At 43.0% G+C, this 21174-nt stretch overlaps 1 protein-coding gene across 1 annotated transcript in view; it reads left to right on the forward strand.

The window, feature by feature from the left end:
* Positions 1-21174, forward strand: part of cfap74 (cilia and flagella associated protein 74) — a 210440-nt gene that overhangs the window by 88545 nt on the left and 100721 nt on the right. The window contains exons 18-21 of the mRNA XM_080215220.1: positions 224-257; positions 2516-2565; positions 5753-5875; positions 7956-8077. Coding sequence (XP_080071346.1) covers positions 224-257; positions 2516-2565; positions 5753-5875; positions 7956-8077 — 329 coding nt within the window. The remainder of the gene's footprint in view (positions 1-223; positions 258-2515; positions 2566-5752; positions 5876-7955; positions 8078-21174) is intronic.

Below are 21174 nucleotides of genomic sequence, written 5' to 3' on the forward strand. Positions count from 1 at the left end.
TATTAAGATGAGGCCTGACCATTAAAATTGCTTATTGCACGCTGGCAGATTTGACACTCACTCCATCCCTTGTTTGTCTGAATGTTGCCCTGATTTAAAGTCAGGGCTCAGGAGTTGGAATTGTTTCTATTAAAGCCTTTGGGTAGAGCACACATGAATGAATGAAATGAATTGACTATTTGTCATTGTACCATACTCTAATTGGCTTTTATTATCTTCCTAGGAATTAAGTGAATTTGTTATTCCATCTAAAAAAGGTAATAATAAGTCCAAAAGTCGAATTTGCAAAACCAGCATACAGTGAGCAGAAATTTCTTCCAATATTATCTTGGGTTGCCTCCTCAAATTCTGCTCTTTAGCCACCTACTTGATTTCTGAGGCTGAACCAGACTGTGCACAACATTAGCATCATGTATATGAGTTTTTGATACATCAGAGCCACCACCAAGATTGCCTATTTCCATTTCCATAACATCACTTAATTCTACCCCTGCTCGGCTCTTCAGCTATTGAAACCCTTATCCATGCCTTTGATACTTGAATTTGACTATTCCTGATTGGCCTCCCACATTCTACCCTCCATGAACTTGAAGCCATCCAAAGCCTTGCTGCCCTTATCCTAACTTGTGCCCAATCCCCTTCACTCTCACTTCTGCAGTCACTGACCTATACTGACTTATAGTTAAGCAGCATCTGGATTTTAAAACTCATTCTTGTTTTCAAAGCCCTTCACAGCCTCACACCTGTATACCTCTGTAATCTCCTGCAGCCTCACGACATCCAAGATATCAGTGCTCTTCTATTTCCAGCCTCTTGAACTTTCCCAATTTTAAATGCTCAAATATTAGTGGCCGTGTCTTTTGTAGCCTGGATTCTGAACTTCAAAATTCCCTTCATTCATTTGTAAGAATGCTTTGCTGTGCCAATCAGGATCCTAAATTGTCTGAAGTACCCCAAATCCTGGTTGTACCATAGTCCTGACTAGGTCCTGGGGACAGATACATTTAGTTCTTGACATTTGCCACTTTAAGTCAAATGAAACCCAATGCAATGTTTGGCTTGGGCCACAAGTCTGTGGAGTAATTCCACCACTGACCTGCTACCTCTTTGGGCACAAGTTGAATTGCTAATCCACAAGAGGTGGTGACAAAGTTGTAATGTCACTGGACTAGTAACTAAATGCCTAGGCTAATGCTCTGGAGACTAAGTTGAAGTTCCTGCATGGCAGTTAACAAATCTGAAATTGAAAGCTAGACTCAGTTAAGGTGACCGTGACAACGACCATTAATCGTGTAAAAATCCATCAGGTTCACGAAGGAAGGAAATCTGCCATCCTTACCCAGTCTGGCCTACAGGTAACTTCAGACCTACAGCAATGTAGTGCACATTTTTGGTACTAAAGTAACAAAGTAATAAAGCAGGAATGCCCATTGATTTCTTTACTGCTGTTAATCATTTGTTAGTATGAAGAGAGTGCTGTAAAGAGCATCTCTGGGGCAACAGTTATAAACCAGGAGATAGGATAAACAGATAACTTCACCAATATAGAACATAGAACATTACAGTGCAGTACAGGCCCTTCGGCCCTCGATGTTGTGCCGGCCTGTGGAACCAATCTAATGACCTTCTAACCTAAACTATTCCAATGTCATCCATATGCCTATCCACTGACCATTTGAACGCCCTTAAAGTTGGCGAATCCACAACTGCTGCAGGCAGGGCATTCCACGCCCTTACTACCCTCTGAGTAAAGAACCTACCTCTGACATCCGTCCTATAACTACCACCCCTTAATTTAAAGCTGTGTCCCCTCGTGTTAGCCATCACCATCCGAGGAAAAAGGCTTTCACTGTCCACTCTATCCAATCTTCTGATCATCTTGTATGCCTCAATTAGGTCACCTCGTAACCTTCTCTCTAATGAAAATAACCTCAAGTCCCTCAGCCTTTCCTCATAAGACCTTCCCACCATACCAGGCAACATCCTGGTAAACCTCCTCTGCACCCTTTCCAATGCCTCCACATTGACGACCAGAACTGTACGCAATACTCCAAGTGCGGCCGCACCAGAATTTTGTACAGTTGTAACATGACCTTAAGGCTCCAGAATTCAGTCCCTCTACCAATAAAAGCTAACAAACCATACGTCTTCTTAACAACCTTATCAACCTGGGTGCCAACCAGATCAATGGCTGGATCAGTATGGATCAATAGCAGTTTGGTAGGGAAAATTAATTACTAAGGGAACAAGAAACCAGAAGAGGTAGTAAGTAGTGGTAATAAAATGCATGAAAGTGATGACACAATTTTGATACAAATACGGAACGATGGCAATATCTTCAAGCACTCTGATTTGTGAACCTGCACTTTCAGAACTCATTGCTACACTGCCCCATTTGGATTTTATTATCAGAGCAGGATGTAGCATCCTTGGCAAAATGCACCACTTCGCCGATACATACATTGAATTTCACATCTGTTTATTTATATTTTCCTGTATTTATTTGAATTTCCAGATGCACTTGATCTGGAGCAACAGTCGCATAATGAGATCAGAGTTGGCGAGGTAAGAATAACGGAACAGATGCTGAGAAAAATCAAATTCTGAAAATCTTTGTACATTAATGTTCTCTTTTGATTTTCACTGGAGTTGTGACAAATCAGAAAATAGCAATCAATCAAAAACAACTGAGGCTAAGGGCGAGATTTCCCCAGAAATTGGGAAAGACCGATGGTGGGTGGGAAGAGCAGTGTTTCGCTCGCCGATGGCAATGGCAGCATGAGCCTCTTTGTACTATGCTTCAGGTGTGCTCTTCACACAGGTGTCATCAACCACGTCCTCAATAGGTAACCCTTGTCCCTAAGCCAAACAGTTCAGCCACTGTGAACCCTGCAACATGTCAGGGATTTGAGAGTGGCTCAGAATATAGGAGTTGTATGTACTATTATGAGGAAAGGTTGGAGAGGTTGGTTTGTATCAGAGTTTAGAAGGATAAAAGGCGACTTGATTGAAACCTTTAAGATCCTGAGGGGTATTGACAGGGTGAATGTGGAGAGGATGTGAGTGCAGTCAATGGCACCTTGCACTGTGGAAAGCCAGAGATTTGCACAAGACCCATCGCTCTTGCATCTTGGCTTGCCTGATCCTGGTCCAAATGTACAAAGTATATATCCTTGTGAGGATTGCATCCATCACCTCATGGATGCATTTAAGTGCCAAAGTTTGCAAAATCCCACAGAGGTCACCTGTGGAACTCTGAAAGGAGCCCCTTGCATAAAAATTGAGCACCGCTGTAGCTTTCAGCAATTCTGGCAATGGATGTCCTCCAAGTCCCCATGGGGCCAAATCCTGCGAAAGGTAGTAGATGTGAGCAACTAATTCCTTGGACATGCATAGTCTTCAGCAACTCTGATTCTCAGACCTCTGCAGGTATATCAGGTGCCATCTTTAGACCCTGGGTCCAGCAAGACACCTCAGAGCGACCACTCTCTGGAGTTATTGTTGTGTGTGGAACAGTCCGTGTCGCCTCTTCCTTCTCACAGTGCTGCCCCTGCCTTGGCGAGCCAGACACCTCCACTGATGTTCTCTTTCCTGTCTATGAATGAGAAGAATGACGAGTTCAACAAGTTCCATGTTTTCTTTGTTCTCCTTACTGCAGCATCAAAGAAAGAGATTTGATGATTAGCTTCTGACTCCTAAGGACCACTCTTTGCCCATTCATCATCTGAAGTTGTCACTCAAAGCTCATTGACTCATGTCCTGGCCATTACATTGATAATCAGTCCTTCAGTTACATGCTGAATGTGCAACACCCCACATCGTATGATTGAGTGACTACAGCTTTGACTATTCTGCATCCTGAACTCTCATCTCAGGCACAGGCATTGTCCAAACCTTCACCCCAAGGCCTTGCTTGCAAACAATCTATGGGAGCCACTTGTCAAAGCACCCAACTGTGGGTTTGGAGCCCTCTCCTTGGGCAGTGTGCCATTGCCAACTTTCAGCAATTTTGGAAGTCAGTGCATCAAGAGTTAAATGCTTCAAATCCTTTTGAAATTGCTGTCTCTGCTGTTTTAGTAGATGCATTAAATACTTTCAAACAAATGGGTTATTTCCTCCACTAAAGTGGCAAAGAGAACAATTTCAAAACACATTAGTATTTCATTGCATCATTTTTCAAATCCAGCTAATACTTTGAACTGTGCTGCATGTACATATGTTGTTCCTTCTCATTATATGTTAACCATCCCATCATGCTCTCTGTTTATGCCAAGCCATTTAGCTTGTCATGGTAATCTACACCCGTTGCAGTGTACCTAGAGTTGAACATGTGCTCCAGGGCTGACTGCATTGTTTCAATAGATCAAAAATGAGGGGAGAGAGACAATTGTTAACAATTAGAGGCAGGAGTAAACAGTAGCAGATGACTGGCAGCTCTAAGAAGCACCAGGTTGTCATGCAGCGTGTGTGGGGGAGAATTCAGTGCCAAGAGAGGTGGAGAGGAAGATGGCCAAACATTCTGCATGGCATACCCTCTGGCCTCACCATCTGCCTTTTGTTCTCTTCCTGTCCATCATGCCTATGATGGCTTCCTCCATTGGCATGATGCCTTTGTAGATGGCAGCTCTGCTCTGGTTCACGTCACATTGTCCTGCAAAAAGAGTAGGTGTGTTACCCTTTCAAGCAAGAACAGGACCTGTTTTTTTGCAGGGTGGAGAATCACCTCATGATAGACATTGCATGGAATTATCAAGGCCAGCATAATCTCCTCAATGAGTCAGAGAGGAATTTACTAGATTTCTTCCCCTAAATTGGTCATGGTTTGTAATCTGTTTTGTATCTCTCTCAGACACTGGGTTAGCAATAAATGTATATTTAATTATGCAGCCCTCCTGCTATGCTAATATTGAAAGATTTTTCATCTTGTGTTTTGCCTGCATAGCTCTATATTTTCAAGCTTCTTCTTTGTCTTTTTGATCATTCCCTGTCAGAGTGTTAACTTGTTTTTCCTTTTTATTTCAGCTTGCTTTTATTGTGAACCTACTTAGGGTCACGCTTGTTCAGTCTCAGCTTGCCAGTCTTGGGCGTGTACTTAGCTTATACAGCCGCAGTTTTTTTTTAAATGTTGTTCCATTTCTCATCTCCTGAACAGTTGTTCAGCATCCTTGCTCAATAATCAGTTTTGAATCTATCATTTTCTACTGAATTTCACCTTCTTAAAATGATAAACCTTGTTCCTGGTCTTGGATTTCATTGTGTCCTGGTTTATGTTAATCTTGATGACTCTGTGGTCACTGTCCCTTGCTGTTGCCTTTTCATTAGAATATGAATTTTTGAGTTTCTGTCTGCACCGGTTTGATAACCAGGGACAGCTACTAATGAATGAAAGCCAAGCACTGGTTTAAAAATGTGAACTACTGTGGTGTATTTAACTCAATTGGGGCATTTGAGTATGAAAGGCTACTCCTGAATCCACACCATATTAGAGCCTTGAGATTGTTTATTAGCAAAAATATTAATAATTACATGATATTTTAAAGCTATATAGATGTGAAACCACCTCGTGTGTTTGGGCAAATTTTTTTTGAGTTGGAGTATAACCATAGACATTCCTACTGTCACTTGGAAATAGTTAACATTGGCAGTTTGATTGTGCCCTATAAAGTCATGTGTGAAAACTACAACTTCATTGCTTTTGCTGTTACCTTAAATAATCAAGTTATTTTTGTTTACTGAAATATTTTTGTTTTAGATCACAATGGAAGAAATTGGTGCATTAACATCTATCAAATTGCCAATCACCTTTGTACCTTTGATCCCGGGCAAAGTACACACAGATCTTGAGATAGTATTTACTGATCCATCATCCAATAATGTAAGCCTTGTATTCTGGTCAGTAGATTGTACGGTTATATTTTGAAATAATAAGCAAACCATGAATTTGGAATGAGCCAAGTATCCACTTGGTTCAGTTGGTAAAATGCTTTCCTCTGAGACAGAAAATAGTGCATTGAACTTTCAGTCCAGCTCTGATTTTTCCCGAATTGGCCAAAAGGTACATGTACAGTCAGCAGGTGGGCTCTAGAAACTGGAGGACCTGTAGGGGGCCTCCAGTTCAAGAGATTCAGCAGGTTGCCTTTTCAGAAAAGAAAGGGAGGTGTCTACATTTTGATGCACCCTCTTTCTAGCCCAGCGAAGTTTTAAATAAAAAATTACACTAAGCAACCAGACCACCATTGTGGACAGGGGACCAACCAATCCATACAGGTGGAAATGAGGAGAAATTCTGGGAGGGTCTTTGGTCTCTGGAATTCTCTTCCTCAGACAGCAGTTGAGGCAGGATTTTGAATATTTTACAGGCTAAGTTAGAAAGATTTTTGATCAATAAGGAAGTCAGTAAAGGTTTTGGAGATAGACAGGAACATGGAGTTGAGATCAAATTCAGATTAGTCATGACCTTATCAAATGGCACAGCAGGTTTGAAGGGCCAAATGGCTTTCTCCTGCTTCTAGTTAATATGATTGGATATGTAGTTAAAAGTTTATTTATCAGTTACAAGTAGGCTTATATTCACACAGCAATGAAATTACCATGAAAATTCCCTAGTTGCTACACTCCAGCGCCTGTTCAGGTATACTGAGGGAGAATTTAGCATGGTCAATTCACCTAACCAACACATCTTTTGGACTGTGGGAGAAAACCGGAGACCCAGAGAGAACCCACACAGACACAGGGAGAATGTGCAAACTCCACACAGTCAGTGACCCAAGCTGGGAATCAAACCCAGGTCCCTGGTGCTGTGAGGCAGCAGTACTAACCACAGTGCCACTGTGTTGCCCCCATATGTCCAAGTGATTAAGCAATAGTCATGCCATTGAATGTGTGGGTGAGATGGTTGAATTCTGTCTTTTTGGAGATGGTCATTGCCTGGCATTTGTGTAGTATGAACGTTAAATTACTTTCACCAAATGGACATTGTTTAATATAAGGAAGGAATTGACATATATCAGTCTGGTGATGAACTTCTCCCATTTTACTTGGGGTCACCTCAATGCTGTTTGATTGCCCTTCTCCATCTTCTCCTGTCAGCACCCACTCTTCTTCCAATCCCGCTGAGTTTAGATCTATCATCACCGCATCTTTCCTGGCCATCCTATCTTCATCACTCACCTCACCACACGTCCTCTCACTCCACCACAGTTGACCTTACCCTTTTAGTCTCTTCTCAGCTACTTTCTTCTATGCTGCTACAACCTTCACTCACACACACACCCACCCCCTGTGACTTGCTGCTTATGTTATAAAGTATACTGGATTTGTCACAGTTATCTCACATTATGGAGGAAAACCATGTAGATTAAAATAAATACTGGGTATGTTGAAGAGTTGGATAGCTAAGGCACTCTCTTTTCAGTGTTACTAAGAAATTGATTAATGATACTGTTGCTCAGTTATTTAACATAATTGATAACATTGGCTTGATTGTAAGAAAACATAGTGTCGGACTCCAGCTTCTGTTTTGCAGTCAGATTCTGGACATCCATTTGTATTTGTATTTACTTAATTAGAGAGTCCAGGAATCCTTTGTGCTGCTTCCCTCATATAAATCTCCTTTACAAACTACTCAGCTTGGTGTGATTTCTCTCTCACTTGTAGGTTGGTAGGGTGAAGAGTCGCATCCTTTTTGATGCTATTCCAGCACCAGCTGTCATTAGCTGCACAAGATGTATCAGGGTCACCAAGACAACCCTTGATTGTCACACAGACAGGTTATATAAGAAAATGACTTTTAAAAATTATTTTAATATTTATGATGCAATTCTTTTTTCTGACACAAGATTGCGTTTCTGTTCTGTGGCAAAGCAATAACTTGGAATTGTTGCAATTTTTAAATTAAACACAGCAGGTTATGCAGATTAACCCTGATTATTTATTTATTTCTATCCTAAAAATAGATACTCATTGAGGCTCGAGCAGAGGCAGTTGACATACCAGTCAGCTTATCAAATCCTAATATAGACTTGAAAATCTGCATGTATGACCGGCTTTACCAAGATTCCATTTGTGCTCACAATAGGTAAGCTGCAAAGGTTTATGGTAGAAGGGACTGGAGGTTGAATATATGGTGAGTCTGCAAGGGATGACAATGCACGAGTATTTCACATTCAGATATATCCAAACCAACACACAGTCAAGTAACTATGGTCATTTTAATTTTTTTGGTTTTTTCCGAGAGTGTAATATAAATTCGGTGAGATTCACTTTATCTCTTTCTTCCTACACTGCTCATGCTTTCCTCAGCGTTACGCTTACTTACCCTGATTCTTAGAAGACAGCATTTTAAACAAAGAAATAAGAATTTGATTTTGTTTTTCCGAGATCTTGTGTGCAGTAATTTATTCATTTTGCTTGCTGTCTACAGCTGGCATTAGAATTACGAAACACTATGCAAACTTACCACAATGGAAGCTGCAATATCAGTATTTATTGAGATTGAAAGCATTTATGCAACATTACCATGCTTTGCAACATACTTCGTTCAAGAAATACATTGGATGCTGATCATAAAACATTACAGAAAAGAGACATCATTGCACCCATCAGACAGAGTTGTCAGAATACCAAATTTCAAAGGGAACAACATTTTGTACTGCATGAAAAGAGGCTGCCGAATGTTTGACCTGTGAACTCTGATTGGTAGAGGCATTACTATGGAAAATGCACTAGGGAACAGTTAGCTATCCAGCTTTAGGAACGGCAATTCTGATTAATCAAGGCATTGCAGTCAAGAATGAACAGGGAGGGGCTGTCCCTTGTGCAATACATGGACGTGTTCTTGCTATTTCCAAAGGAAGCCACGTATGTTCACGTGTGTGTGAATATATGTGACTTCTACCACATGTAAGCAAGCTAATTGCTCACCTTGCAAGTTTGCAGCTGAAATGGGGGAGATAAAAGCTACCCTGTAGCATAATGGCCCAGTCAAATCATTGCTTGCTGTATATTGCACAAACTCATGAATGGGCCTAAGATTGCCACTTTCAGTCTTGAAAAGTACTCAGTCTAACTCTGATTACCCTGGAATCATAAAGTTTCATAAATATTTGAGCAGCTGGTGAAGCTAGCTGTTTCATTCTGCTACTATGCAGTAGCAACACAAGTGATATTCTCCATTAAAGGATGGTGCCATCAAGCCAAAATTACATTTTGTCAACCATACAAGTGAGTAATGTGGTATATGAATTTCAATGCCAATGTGATGTCAGGAACACAAGCAGCACATTCCAAACGTTGCCAAATTGCAAACAGCATAACCCTTCAGCGGTTAAAGTATTGATCATAGTCCAACATTAGATGTGACACTACAATTGGACTTACTAAACAATCGCAATTCTGCAAAAAATGACATGAATAACCAATTTAAGATCAATTGGGCTTACAATATGGTTCATTTACATGTGCTAGAAGCTACATTTTTCACACCCAGGGCTCTGTCTTTTGCAGACAAAGGACAAAGAAAATTACAGCACAGGAACAGGCTCTTCGGCCGTCCAAGCCTGCACCGACCATGCTGCCTGTCTGAACTAAAACACACTACCCTTCCAGAGACCATATCCTTCTATTCCCTTCCTATTCATGTATTTGTCAAGACTCCCCTCAAAAGTCACTAGCATATCTGTTTCCATTAGCACACCCTTATTTCCAACTGAACAAAACTCTTTAACTGAACAAAAGCCTGGGTCACAGCCATTTCCTTGTTCATTCGCCATGGCAATGCCTTGACCAACCAGAGTCAACTTGCCTGGTTTGAATGTAAATGGAAGAGTTATATGTAAGAATTACATAATTTGCTCAAGTTAAGTTATTAATCACAGAATTATACTAAGCAGAAGAGGCCCTTTGGCCCATCGAGTCTGCACCAACAAGTGATTAATATACTCTATTGTCTCTCTCTACAGTTGTCATTTGCCTACTGGCACTCTGCTACCTTTTGGTAACATTTCCACATTTTATGCTGTTATTTAAGTCTTTACTTCCTGGTGGGTCCTTTCTGGCGATTGATGTAATATTCTATCGTGTTGTCTCTTGTTTTTGGTATTTGTAGTGGGGGGGGGGGGGGGGGGGGGGTGTGGCGGGCGGGCGGTGGGTGGCATCTTCCCCAATCAGAAATGGTCTTGTCAGCCTCCAGGACTTGGAGATGTTCATAAAAGAGACATGACACTTTTTTTGTTTTTTTTTATATACTGTATTTGCTAAGTTCACAATTGAATTAACAGCTTGTAAAATATTTATTGTAATTCAGTGATTTTGTCGACTGCCAGAGAAGCAATGAAGGATAATTATTTAAAAAATCACAGCTGCCTGCTATTGTTTCCTAATGACTAACGAAACTAGATTCTCAGGAAGCACATTCTATTAACCATGAATTCCCACCCACAACATCATTTGAGGCTCCTTAATCCTTATGTTAATCATGTATTTCTTCTATTTTTGCAAAAAAATTACAATGTCAACTCCTTTGTGATTATTGCACATAGTTCATGATAGACATATTGTAAACCAGATTCATGAAACATTATTACTAATTATGGCTTCAGTAATAAACTCCAAAAATGGCAGTATTCCCCTTTCATGAAGTCTACATGATTGGAAACAAGACACTGCCGATTTTTTAAAAAAAATCTTTGCTCAGAAATTCTGGACAAAGATTTTCGAGAATGCATCTAGAGCAGAGTGGAACATCTGGCATCAATGGGAAATCCACTTTGGGTGGAGTTGGAAATATATGGCAAGATTTTACTTTCAGATATCAGGAGCTGGCTTTAAGGAGGAATATTGGCCCTAACCCGCACCATGTTCGGACTAGTAACCCAACCGTATTGATCAATAAATGGCCAAAGGGCTCACTGTCCAATTAAAGATGGTGGGTGGATTCACGAGCCAATAGGGTCCCTCCTGGAATGATACCTCAGCAACCTCACCGTCCACATTAGGAGCTGTTAATGACTGCAGAGGGGGAGAAGGTGCCTTGTGACAGAGGCACCAGCTGAAGATCTAGTGGAAGTTTTAATTTTAAAGGCTACAGCTGATTGGGTGTGATTGTGGTGGGAAAATATCTGCAGTGAATGGACATCTGTAGCCCCATGGCCAAACAGGTGTAGGCTGAGAGTGGGATGAATTGCAGTCACCCACCTCCTGCCAGGATGCCTTATTTAGCTGAAAATTCCCTTGGCGCAGGAATGGGTCACAATTGGCTCCTTCATTACCTGGATACCTTGGTGACTTACCGCTTGTCAGTGCACAGCAAGGATGTCTCGAGGGCAGAATGGTGTGGCTTAGCTCATATCCCCATCTGTCTCCAGAAGCTCTGTCCATTATGCAGCTTTGGGCCCAGGCACAAAACCTAATTGAATTTAAAAGCTTAACGATACTGCAACTTTCATTGGAGGCCAGTTCCTGTGATTGATTACTTGTAGAAACCTTTTATAAATGCCTTCATCCTTAACAATTCTTAATGTAATGATTAATATATCATTTACATCCATTGTTTCTGGGGCACAAATGACTAGCTGTGAGTTATAAGACATGATGGCCGTAATCTGCTGATCCCATTAACCACGGGTACAAATCCTGTAACGGCCACTAAATTTCGCAAGAATCAAAATATCGGATTTGTGCTGGTGGCTCTAGGGGGATGAGGATTGGGTGGGGTGGGGGGGAGGGAGGTGGTTGCCCTTATCTGTGGCAGGTGGAGAGGATGCCCTTTAAAATCAGCGCCCCAGTCTTGGGATTCCCATTGTTGTCGGCTTTCTTGGGTTCCGCTCCGCACAGTTGACTGTCTGCTTCTTATTTCTTCTTTGAAAATGCACAGAGTGCTTTCAGTGCAGCGAGAAAGTGTGGCCATGCAGCCTGTGAGCTTCACACTGATTTTCTCGCCTGAACCAGCACTCTTTGATTTGATTTGATTTATTATTGTCACATGTATTATATACAGTGAAAAATATTGTTTCTTGCATGTTATACAGACAAAGCATACCATTTATAGAGAAGGGAAGGAGGAGTGCAGAATGTAGTGTTATAGTCAGAGCTAGGGTGTAGAGAAAGATCAACTTAATGTAAAGTAGGTCCATTCAAAAGGCTGACAACAGCAGGGAAGAAGCAGTTTTTAAGTCGGTTGGTCCATGATCCCAGACTTTTGTATCCTTTTCGCCACGGAAGAAGGTGGAAGAGAGAATGTCTGGGGTGCGTGGGGTCCTTAATTATGCTGGCTGCTTTTCCAAGCGTAGACGGAGTCAATGGATGGGAGGCTGGTTTGTGTGATGGACTGGGCTACGGCCACAACCCTTTGTAGTTTCTTGTGGTCTTGGACAGAGTAGGAGCCATATCAAGTTGTAATGCAACCAGAAAGAATGCTTTCTATGGTGCAACTGTAAAGGTTGGTGAGAGTCGTAGTGCACATGTCAGATTTCCTTAGTCTCCTGAGATAGTAGAGGTGTTGTTGGGCTTTCTTAACTATAGTGTTGGTGTGGAGGGACCAGGAAGGTTGTTGTGGTCTGGACATCTAAAAACACGAAGCTCTTAGACCATTTCCACTTCATCTCTATTGATGTAGACATGGACATGTTGTCCACTATGCTTCCTGAAGTTGGTGACTATCTCCTTCATTTTGTTCACATGGAGGGCAAGATTCTTGTTACCGCATCAGTTCACCAGATTCTCTAATTCTTGCCTGTTCTCTGTCTCATCATTGTTTGAGATCTGACCCACAACATTGGTGTCATCAGCAAACATGAAAATCAAGTTGGAGAGAAATTTGGCCACACAGTCATAGGTCTATAAAGCATATAATAAGGGGCCAAGGACACAGCCTTATGGGGCACCGGGGTTGAGGATGATCATGGAGGAGGTGTTGTTGCATATCCTTACTGATTGCCGTCTGTGGGTTTTTGAAATTCAGGATCCAGTCACAGGGAGGAGCTAAGCCCCAGGCCCCGGAGTTTGGTGATGAGTTTTGTAGGAATAAAAGTGTTGAAGGCTGAGCTGTAGTCGATAAATAGGAGTCTGACGTAGGTGTCTTTGTTATCCAGGTATTCCAGGGTTGAGTGTAGGGCCAGAGAGGTGGTGTTTGCAGTGGATCTGTTGCAGTGATAGGCGAACCGTAGTGGATCCAGGCAATCTATGAAGTCAGAATTGATGTGTGCCATGACTAACATTTTGAAATACTTCATAATGATAGATGTCAGAGCCACCAGGTGATTGTCATTAAAGCACACTGCCTGGCTTTTCTTTGGTACAGGGATTGATGGTCATTGTCTTGAAGCAGATAGGGACCTCAGATTGGTGTAGAGAGAGGTTAAAGATGTCTGCGAATAACCCCACCAGTTGGTCCATGCGGGACATGAGTGCTCGTGCGGGTTCCCCATTCAGACCAGTTTCTTTCCATGGGTTGACTTTTGAGAATGCTGCTCTGAGGCCTACGGTGGTGACCTCGGATACAGGATTGGCCAAGCCTTCTGGGATGGAGGGCAGCTCTCTCTGATCACTTGCTCAAAACGGGCATTGAATGCATTGAGCTCATCGGGGAAAGGTGTATTGGTGCTGGCGATTCTACATGCCTTTATCTTGTTGCCTGTTATGTCTTTCAGACCTTGCCATAGTCAGTGGGAGTCCATTTAGCTAACCTGGGACTCTAGCTTGGTCCGGTACTGTGTTTTGGCATCTTTGATGGATCTCCATAGATCATATCTGGATTTTTGGGAAGATTCCAGCCATTATCTTCATTTGAATGACATCATAAAACGCATAGAATTTTTGATAACAGGAAAAGTGACTGGGATTTTGTATAACCAAATGCTGCGCTGTAATCTGCCTCAGCGTGCATGCATTACCTCGCGTCTGCAGCCCTACACAAGTGTCAACTTTAAAATATTCCTTCATTTTTTTTATTTCCTTTGGTTACAACCATTTATATTTTTCTTCCAAATTTTCACCAAATTTAGAATTCCTAAATCATTGTACTTAGTACTTCAATGTTGCAAAAGATTTTTTCAAAATTCAGTAACTGTGAAGCGTCGGTTTGATTAAACTAGGTGGAGTTAAACAGCAATGTTTCATCAGATGTGAAACATCTGGAATACAGCTCATTTGGTGTGCAGCAGGTTTTTCTAAAATGGGTCATGGAAGCCTTTGGCTAGAGCATCCACTTCATATCCATTTATGTTTCCCTTAACTTCTAACATCAAGAACATTATAAAATCAGCGTGAGCATTTTAGGACTTTTGTAACCTGATGTCTGTAGTTATTTCTATCAAAATGTACAGTAAAATGTATAGAATCAAAGCTATGATAGCAAACATTGCCTGAGGTACTTGTGAAGAAAATGAAGTACACTTACACCATTCCTAATTTTTGTATTTGTCAGTATGTTTCATCTTAAGGAAAACATGCTTTTGCTACCTTTCAACTTAAGGAAAGACAATCTAGTGAAATCTATATAAAATGCATTAACAGTGGATATCGTTTATTCAAAATTGGTACAAACCAATGAACGTGATTGAGCTGGTTGAGTCCTGAAGGACATAGCTGCTAGACCAGCTCTTCTGAGGATGGTGAGGGAACAATCAAGAAGGAAAAACTTACTTCCCCTTGACCTCATGATGGAAACTGGGTGAGTGATTCTGGGGGATCATGAGGGTGGGCGGTCTGAATTGGCATTGAGTCGACATGGAAGGTACGATTGTTCAGGAGGAGTGGATGAGGGCTTGACGGTTTCTAAAACAACTAGGACAGAGTCCTGGAGAACTGAGATAAACCTTTTAACCAGCCTACCTCGGCACTCATCTGGTCTGGTGGCCAACTATACTCTTGCTTCAGGGATTGGCAGGCCCAAGAGTATTCCTGTGCCAAACCATACTTAGTACTCCCCTCCCAGAGCAATTGTCATACAGCAAGATGATGTTTTTACCAAGGAAGGTGTGGCCAACTAGGAAATTTCCCGACTCAAACTGCCAGCCTTGATGGTGAAAATCCAGCCCCTAGGTTTTCCTGATTGAAGTAATTGTGAAAACACAAAAAACATCTTGCAGACATTGGTTGTATTTGATATAGTTGTATTTACAAGAAACAATCAGAATTGTATTCCCTTTTATGAAGAATAAGGGAACAAGCTTCCACTTTGATGCCACTGCAGATGTTGTATTAGGTAGTCTGGATCTTTTTTTTTGAGACTCTGCTGTTACCTCACCACCGCCACCACCCCCAAAAGACTCCAGGGATTTGTGTGAGAGAGACAAACTGATGGGACAGAAAAAAAGAAGAAATGCAGGATGACAGAAAGCTGAAGTGAAAAGAGGTTTGACTAGTCACAAAAAGATCCTTCAGTAGCATCTTCCAAACTTGGGACTTCTACCACCCTGAAGGACAAGGGCTGCATATACATGAGAATGCCATCATCTACAAGTTCCCCTCAAAGCTACACACCATCCTGACATGGAACTGTCATTGTTTAAAGTTCTGGATGGGGTCGCCAAAATCCTGGAACTCCTTGCTAAAAGCATTGAGGTTGTGCATACTTCACTCAGACTGCAGCAGTTCAAGAAGGCAGCTCACCAACACTTTTGCAAGGGCAATAAGGGTTGGGCAATAAATGTTGACCTAGCCAGTGACATCCACATCCCATGAATAAATAAAGTACAAATGTCATTGTTCAGGAGGTTGCCACGTTACTCACCATCAATCAATGTTGACATTGTGACATTAGAGGTTGTTGACAGCTTCACATACAAGCACCAGCAATCTGTCACTTAATGTTGTAATTAACACACATTGCAACAGCTGCAGCTGTTATGTCCAAGCTGAGTAAGAGAGTGAAAAATAGCAATCTGACTAAGAACATCAAACTTACATCCTCAGTTCAGTCTTCATGACTGTTCCTCAGACAGTATGAGGAACAATGTGTGCTCGGAAAGAGAGAAGGCTGAATGGTTTTGATCTTTGCTACCCTCAGATATATCCTCAGCATCTCTGGACAGGACAAGGTCACCAATTCCAAGATCCTGGAAGCATGCTAATTTTATCAGGATATACTCATTGCTAAACTACAGCATCCATGCTGGCTCAACCACGTTCATTGGATGGATCTTGACTGTATTGACCCTCCATACAGTGAACTGGCCACTGAGTTATAACCTGCTGGATGTCATACCTTTGCTACATGGACATCTGCATGTGAGGTATGAAGACAGCAGGCACTGCCAACAGAAAGACAGTTGCTGATGATTATAACATCTGGAGGCTGGGCATCAGAAGAGGTGAGGAGAAACAGAAAACTCACCTGGTGAAAAGGAGGCCAATGAATCCTGCACCTTCCTGGGCCACTATCCTCATCTGCAGCAAATACGACAATAGCTGTCATTGGCAGAATGGGGCTCCGGACCTACACCAGGTGATGTTTAACACAGAATCGATCACCAAAGCACAAACTACCACTTCACAAGATGGAAGGCTGCCAATTAAATCTCTCAAGGCCAAAGTCTCAGATTTTTGTAAAGGCAAAATACTATGGATGCTGAAATCTGAAATGAAAACAGAAATGCTGGAAATTCTCAGCAGGTCTGACAGCATCTGTGAAGAGGGAATAGAACCAACATTGAAAGGGATGATATTGGAACCAAGGAGCAGAAGGTGGAATCATTGTGGGTAGAGATTAGGAACAGCAAAGGGAGGAAGATGCTGGTGGGTGTCATCTGTAGGCCCCCCAATAATGATCTGGAGGTGGGGCGGGCTGTTAACGCGCAAATAAGTGCGGCGTGCAGGAATGGGACGGCCGTAGTTATGGGGGATTTCAATCTGCATATTGATTGGTCGACCCATGTTGGACGTGGTGGGCTCGAGGAGGAGTTCTTGGAATGCTGCCGGGATAGTTTCCTCGAACAGTGTGTGTTGGAGCCGACGAGGGAGCGAGCTATCTTGGATCTGGTGCTATGTAATGAGGCAGGTAGAATTAGGGAACTTGCGGTGAAGGATCCTCTTGGGGACAGTGATCATTGTATGGTGGAGTTTCTGGTGCAGATGGAGGAGGAGAAAGTGGGTTCCCAGACACACGTCCTTTGTTTGAACAGAGGGGAATACAGTAGGATGAGAGAAGAATTGGCGAATGTGGACTGGGGGAGCGCGTTGGAAGGTAGGTCTGCTGAGGAGCAGTGGAGGATCTTTAAGGAGATCTTTCTTGGTGCTCAGCGGAAATTTATTCCGATGGTCAAAAAGGACCGTAGGAGGAGAGGTAATAAGCCGTGGAAAGCGAAGGAGGTGAAGGAAAGTGTTAAATTAAAAGCGGAGGCGTTTAGAGTAGCTAAGAGTAGTGGGCGAAAAGAGGATTGGGAGAGGTTTAAATGTCAACAAAGATTGACAAAGAAGTTGATTAAGAAGGGTAGGAGAAACGATGAAGCTGGGCTAGCGCTTAATATAAAAAAGGATAGCAAGAGTTTTTATAAATATATAAAAAGGAAGAGGCTGGCTAGGGTGAATGTTGGTCCCTTAGAGGATGAGAAGGGGGACTTAGTGGTAGGGGATGGGGATATGGCAGAGGTCTTGAATAACTTTTTTGTTTCGGTCTTCACGGAGGAAGACGTGAATAATTTGCCGGATGTTAGAGATAGAAAGGTGGTAGGACTGGAGGGTCTCGATGACAGTACTGTTACTCGAGAGGTGGTGCTCGACAGACTGGAGGGGCTGATTGTGGACAAGTCCCCAGGACCGGATGGAATGCATCCGAGGGTCCTGAAAGAAATGGCGGAGGTGATAGTGGATGCCTTGGTGGTTATTTTCCAGACGTCACTGGATTCCGGGGAAGTGCCGGAAGATTGGAAAACGGCTAATGTTACGCCGTTGTTTAAGAAGGGTGCCAGGCAAAAGGCGGGGAATTATAGGCCTGTTAGTTTAACGTCTGTTGTAGGTAAAATGTTAGAATCCGTCATCAAGGAGGAAATAGCGAGGCATCTTGAGGGGAACTGCTTGATAGAGCAGACGCAGCACGGTTTCCTTAAAGGGAAGTCGTGTCTGACAAATTTACTGGAGTTCTATGAGGATGTGTCTAGGGCGGTGGATAGAGAGCCGGTGGATGTGGTCTTTCTGGATTTTCAGAAGGCGTTTGACAAGGTACCTCACAAGAGGTTATTACAGAAGGTCAGGGGCATGGAGTTGGGGGTAGGGTGTTAGCGTGGATAGAGGACTAGTTGTCAAATAGGAGGCAGAGAGTGGGGGTCAATGGGTGCTATTCGGATTGGCAGATGGTGACTAGTGGAGTGCCCCAGGGGTCGGTGCTGGGGCCTCAGCTATTTACCATTTATATAGATGATCTGGAGGAGGGAACCGAGTGTAGGGTGTCGAAATTTGCTGATGACACCAAAATTGGTGGAAAGACAAATTGTGCGGAGGGTGGGGAGAGTCTACAGAAGGATCTAGATAGGCTGGGCGAATGGGCCAGGAAATGGCAAATGGAATTTAATGTTGGCAAGTGCGAGGTGGTCCACTTTGGTAGGAATAATGGTAGGAAGGATTATTACTTACGTGGAGAAAAACTGCAGCAGGCGACGGTGCAGAGGGACCTCGGGGTCCTTGTGCATGAGTCGCAAAAACCCAGCTTGCAGGTGCAGCAGGTGGTCAGGAAGGCGAATGGGATGCTGGCCTTCATAGCGAAGGGGATTGAATATAAAAGTAGGGAGGTCTTGCTGCAGCTGTATAGGGCATTGGTGAGGCCGCAGCTGGAGTACTGTGTGCAGTTTTGGGCGCCGTACTTACGCAAGGATATTTTAGCCTTGGAGGGAGTGCAGAGGAGGTTTACTAGGCTGATGCCGGAGTTGAGGGGGTTGAGCTATGAGGAGAGGCTGAATAGATTAGGCTTGTACTCGTTAGAGTTGAGAAGAATGAGGGGAGATCTCATTGAGACGTATAAGATGATGAATGGGATGGATAGGATAGAGGTGGAGAGACTCTTCCCGCTCAGAAAGGATAGTAGGACTAGGGGGCATAGCCTCAAGATAAAGAGGGGGTGGTTTAGAACAGAGTTGAGGAGGAACTTCTTCACTCAAAGGGTGGTGAATCTCTGGAATTCTCTGCCCGTTGAAGTGGTGGAGGCTGCCTCGCTAAATATATTTAAGATGCGGGTTGATGGGTTTTTGATGAGAGAGGGGATTAAGGGTTATGGGGAGAGGGCGGGAATGTGGAACTGAGCCACGACAGATCAGCCATGATCTTATTGAATGGCGGGGCAGGCTCGAAGGGCTAGTTGGCCTACTCCTGCTCCTATTTCTTATGTTCTTATGAAAATTGGGCGGAGAAATGGCAGATGGAATTTAATCCAGACAAATGTGAGGTGATGCATTTTGGTAGATCCATTTCAGGTGGAAGCTAAAAACTAAATGGCAGACCCCATCAGGAGCATAGACACACAGAGATCTGGGAGTACAGGTCCACAGATCCTTAAAGGTGGCAGCACAGGTGGGAAAAGTGGTGAAGAAAGCATATGGTATCCTTGCTTTCATTGGACGGGGCAGCGAGTATAGAAGTTGGCAAATTATGTTACAGTTGTACAAAACGTTGGTTAGGCCACATTTGGAATATTGTATCCAATTCTGATCACCACACTACCAGAAGGACATGGAGGGTTTGGAGAGAGCACAGAAAAGATGTACCAGGATGTTACCTGCTATGGAGGGCATTAGCTATGAGGAGAGATTGAATAAACTGGGATTGCTCTCCCTGGAAAGACGGAGGCTGAGGGGCAACCTGATAGAAGTTTATAAAATTATGAAAGGTATAGATAGGGTGAACAGTTAAAAGCTTTCCCACGGCAGAAATGACAATTACAAGGAGGCACAAGTTCAAGATAAGGGGGGAAAGGTTCAGTAGAAATGTGCGGAGAAAGTATTTTTACTCAGAGCATGATGGGGACCTGGCTTCATTATACGGGTCTCTGCCTCAGACACAGGCCTCCGCACAGGCGTCATCAGTCACGTCCAAAATGGGTAACCATTTCACCCATGAACCACCCCCACAGCCCAGGCTTCTCAAATGCCTCCGGGATGTCCAAGCTTCTGACAATGAAGCTGTCATGGACGCTACCTGAATGTCCTGCGCAGACATGCATAATATTCATGTTATGGTTGCACACGAGTTGAACATTCAGGGAGTGAAATGCCTTTCTGTTGATGAATCTCTGAGGATTCTATAGGGGGCCGTTAAGGGCAACATGTGAGCAGTCGATGGCCCCCTGTACGTTAGGCATCCCTGTAATGGTTGCGGACACATACAAAGATATATAGAGAGAAAGGTAGTATTGAAGAAGCGGGGGTGCTGCAGAAGGATTTGGACAGGTTAGGAGAGTGGGCAAAGAAGTGACAAATGGAATACAATGTGGAAAAGTGTGGGGTTATGCACTTTGGAAGGAGGAATGGAGGCACAGACTATTTTCTAAATGGAGATATGCTTAGGAAATCAAAAGCACAAAGGGACTTGGGAGTCATTGTTCAAGGTTCTCTTCAGGTTAACATGCAGATTCAGTTGGCAGTTAGGAAGGCAAATGCAACGTTAGCATTCATGTCGAGAAGGCTACAATACAAGAGCAGGGATGTATTTCTGAGGCTGTATAAGGCTCTAGTCAGACCCCATTGAAATATTGAGAGCAGTTTGGGTCCCGTATCTAAGGAAGGATGTACTGACCTTGGAAAAGGTCCAGAAGAGGTTCATAAGAATGATCCCTGGAATGAAGAGCTTGTCGTATGAGGAACAGTTGAGGACTCTGGGCCTGAACTCGTTGGAGTTTAGAAGGATGAGGGGGGATCTTATTGAAACTTACAGGATAATGCGAGGCCTGAATAGAGTGGATGTGGAGAGGATATTTCCACCAGAAGGAAAAACTAGAACCAGAGGGCAGAAGCTCAGTCTGAAGGGACAATCCTTTAAAACAGAGATGAGGAGGAATTTCTTCAGTCAGAGAATGATGAATCTGTGGAACTCTTTGCCGCAGAAAGCTGTGGAGGCCAGGTCACTGAGTGTCTTTAAGACAGAGATAGATAGGTTATTGATTAATAAGGAGATTGGGGTTATGGGGAAAAGGCAGGAGAATAGGGATGGGAAAAATATCAGCCAAGATTGAATGGTGGAGGGGACTCGATG

This window comes from Carcharhinus amblyrhynchos, chromosome 30 (assembly GCF_965287045.1).
Source record: "Carcharhinus amblyrhynchos chromosome 30, sCarAmb.v2.hapA, whole genome shotgun sequence".
Classification (NCBI taxonomy): Eukaryota; Metazoa; Chordata; class Chondrichthyes; order Carcharhiniformes; family Carcharhinidae; genus Carcharhinus; species Carcharhinus amblyrhynchos.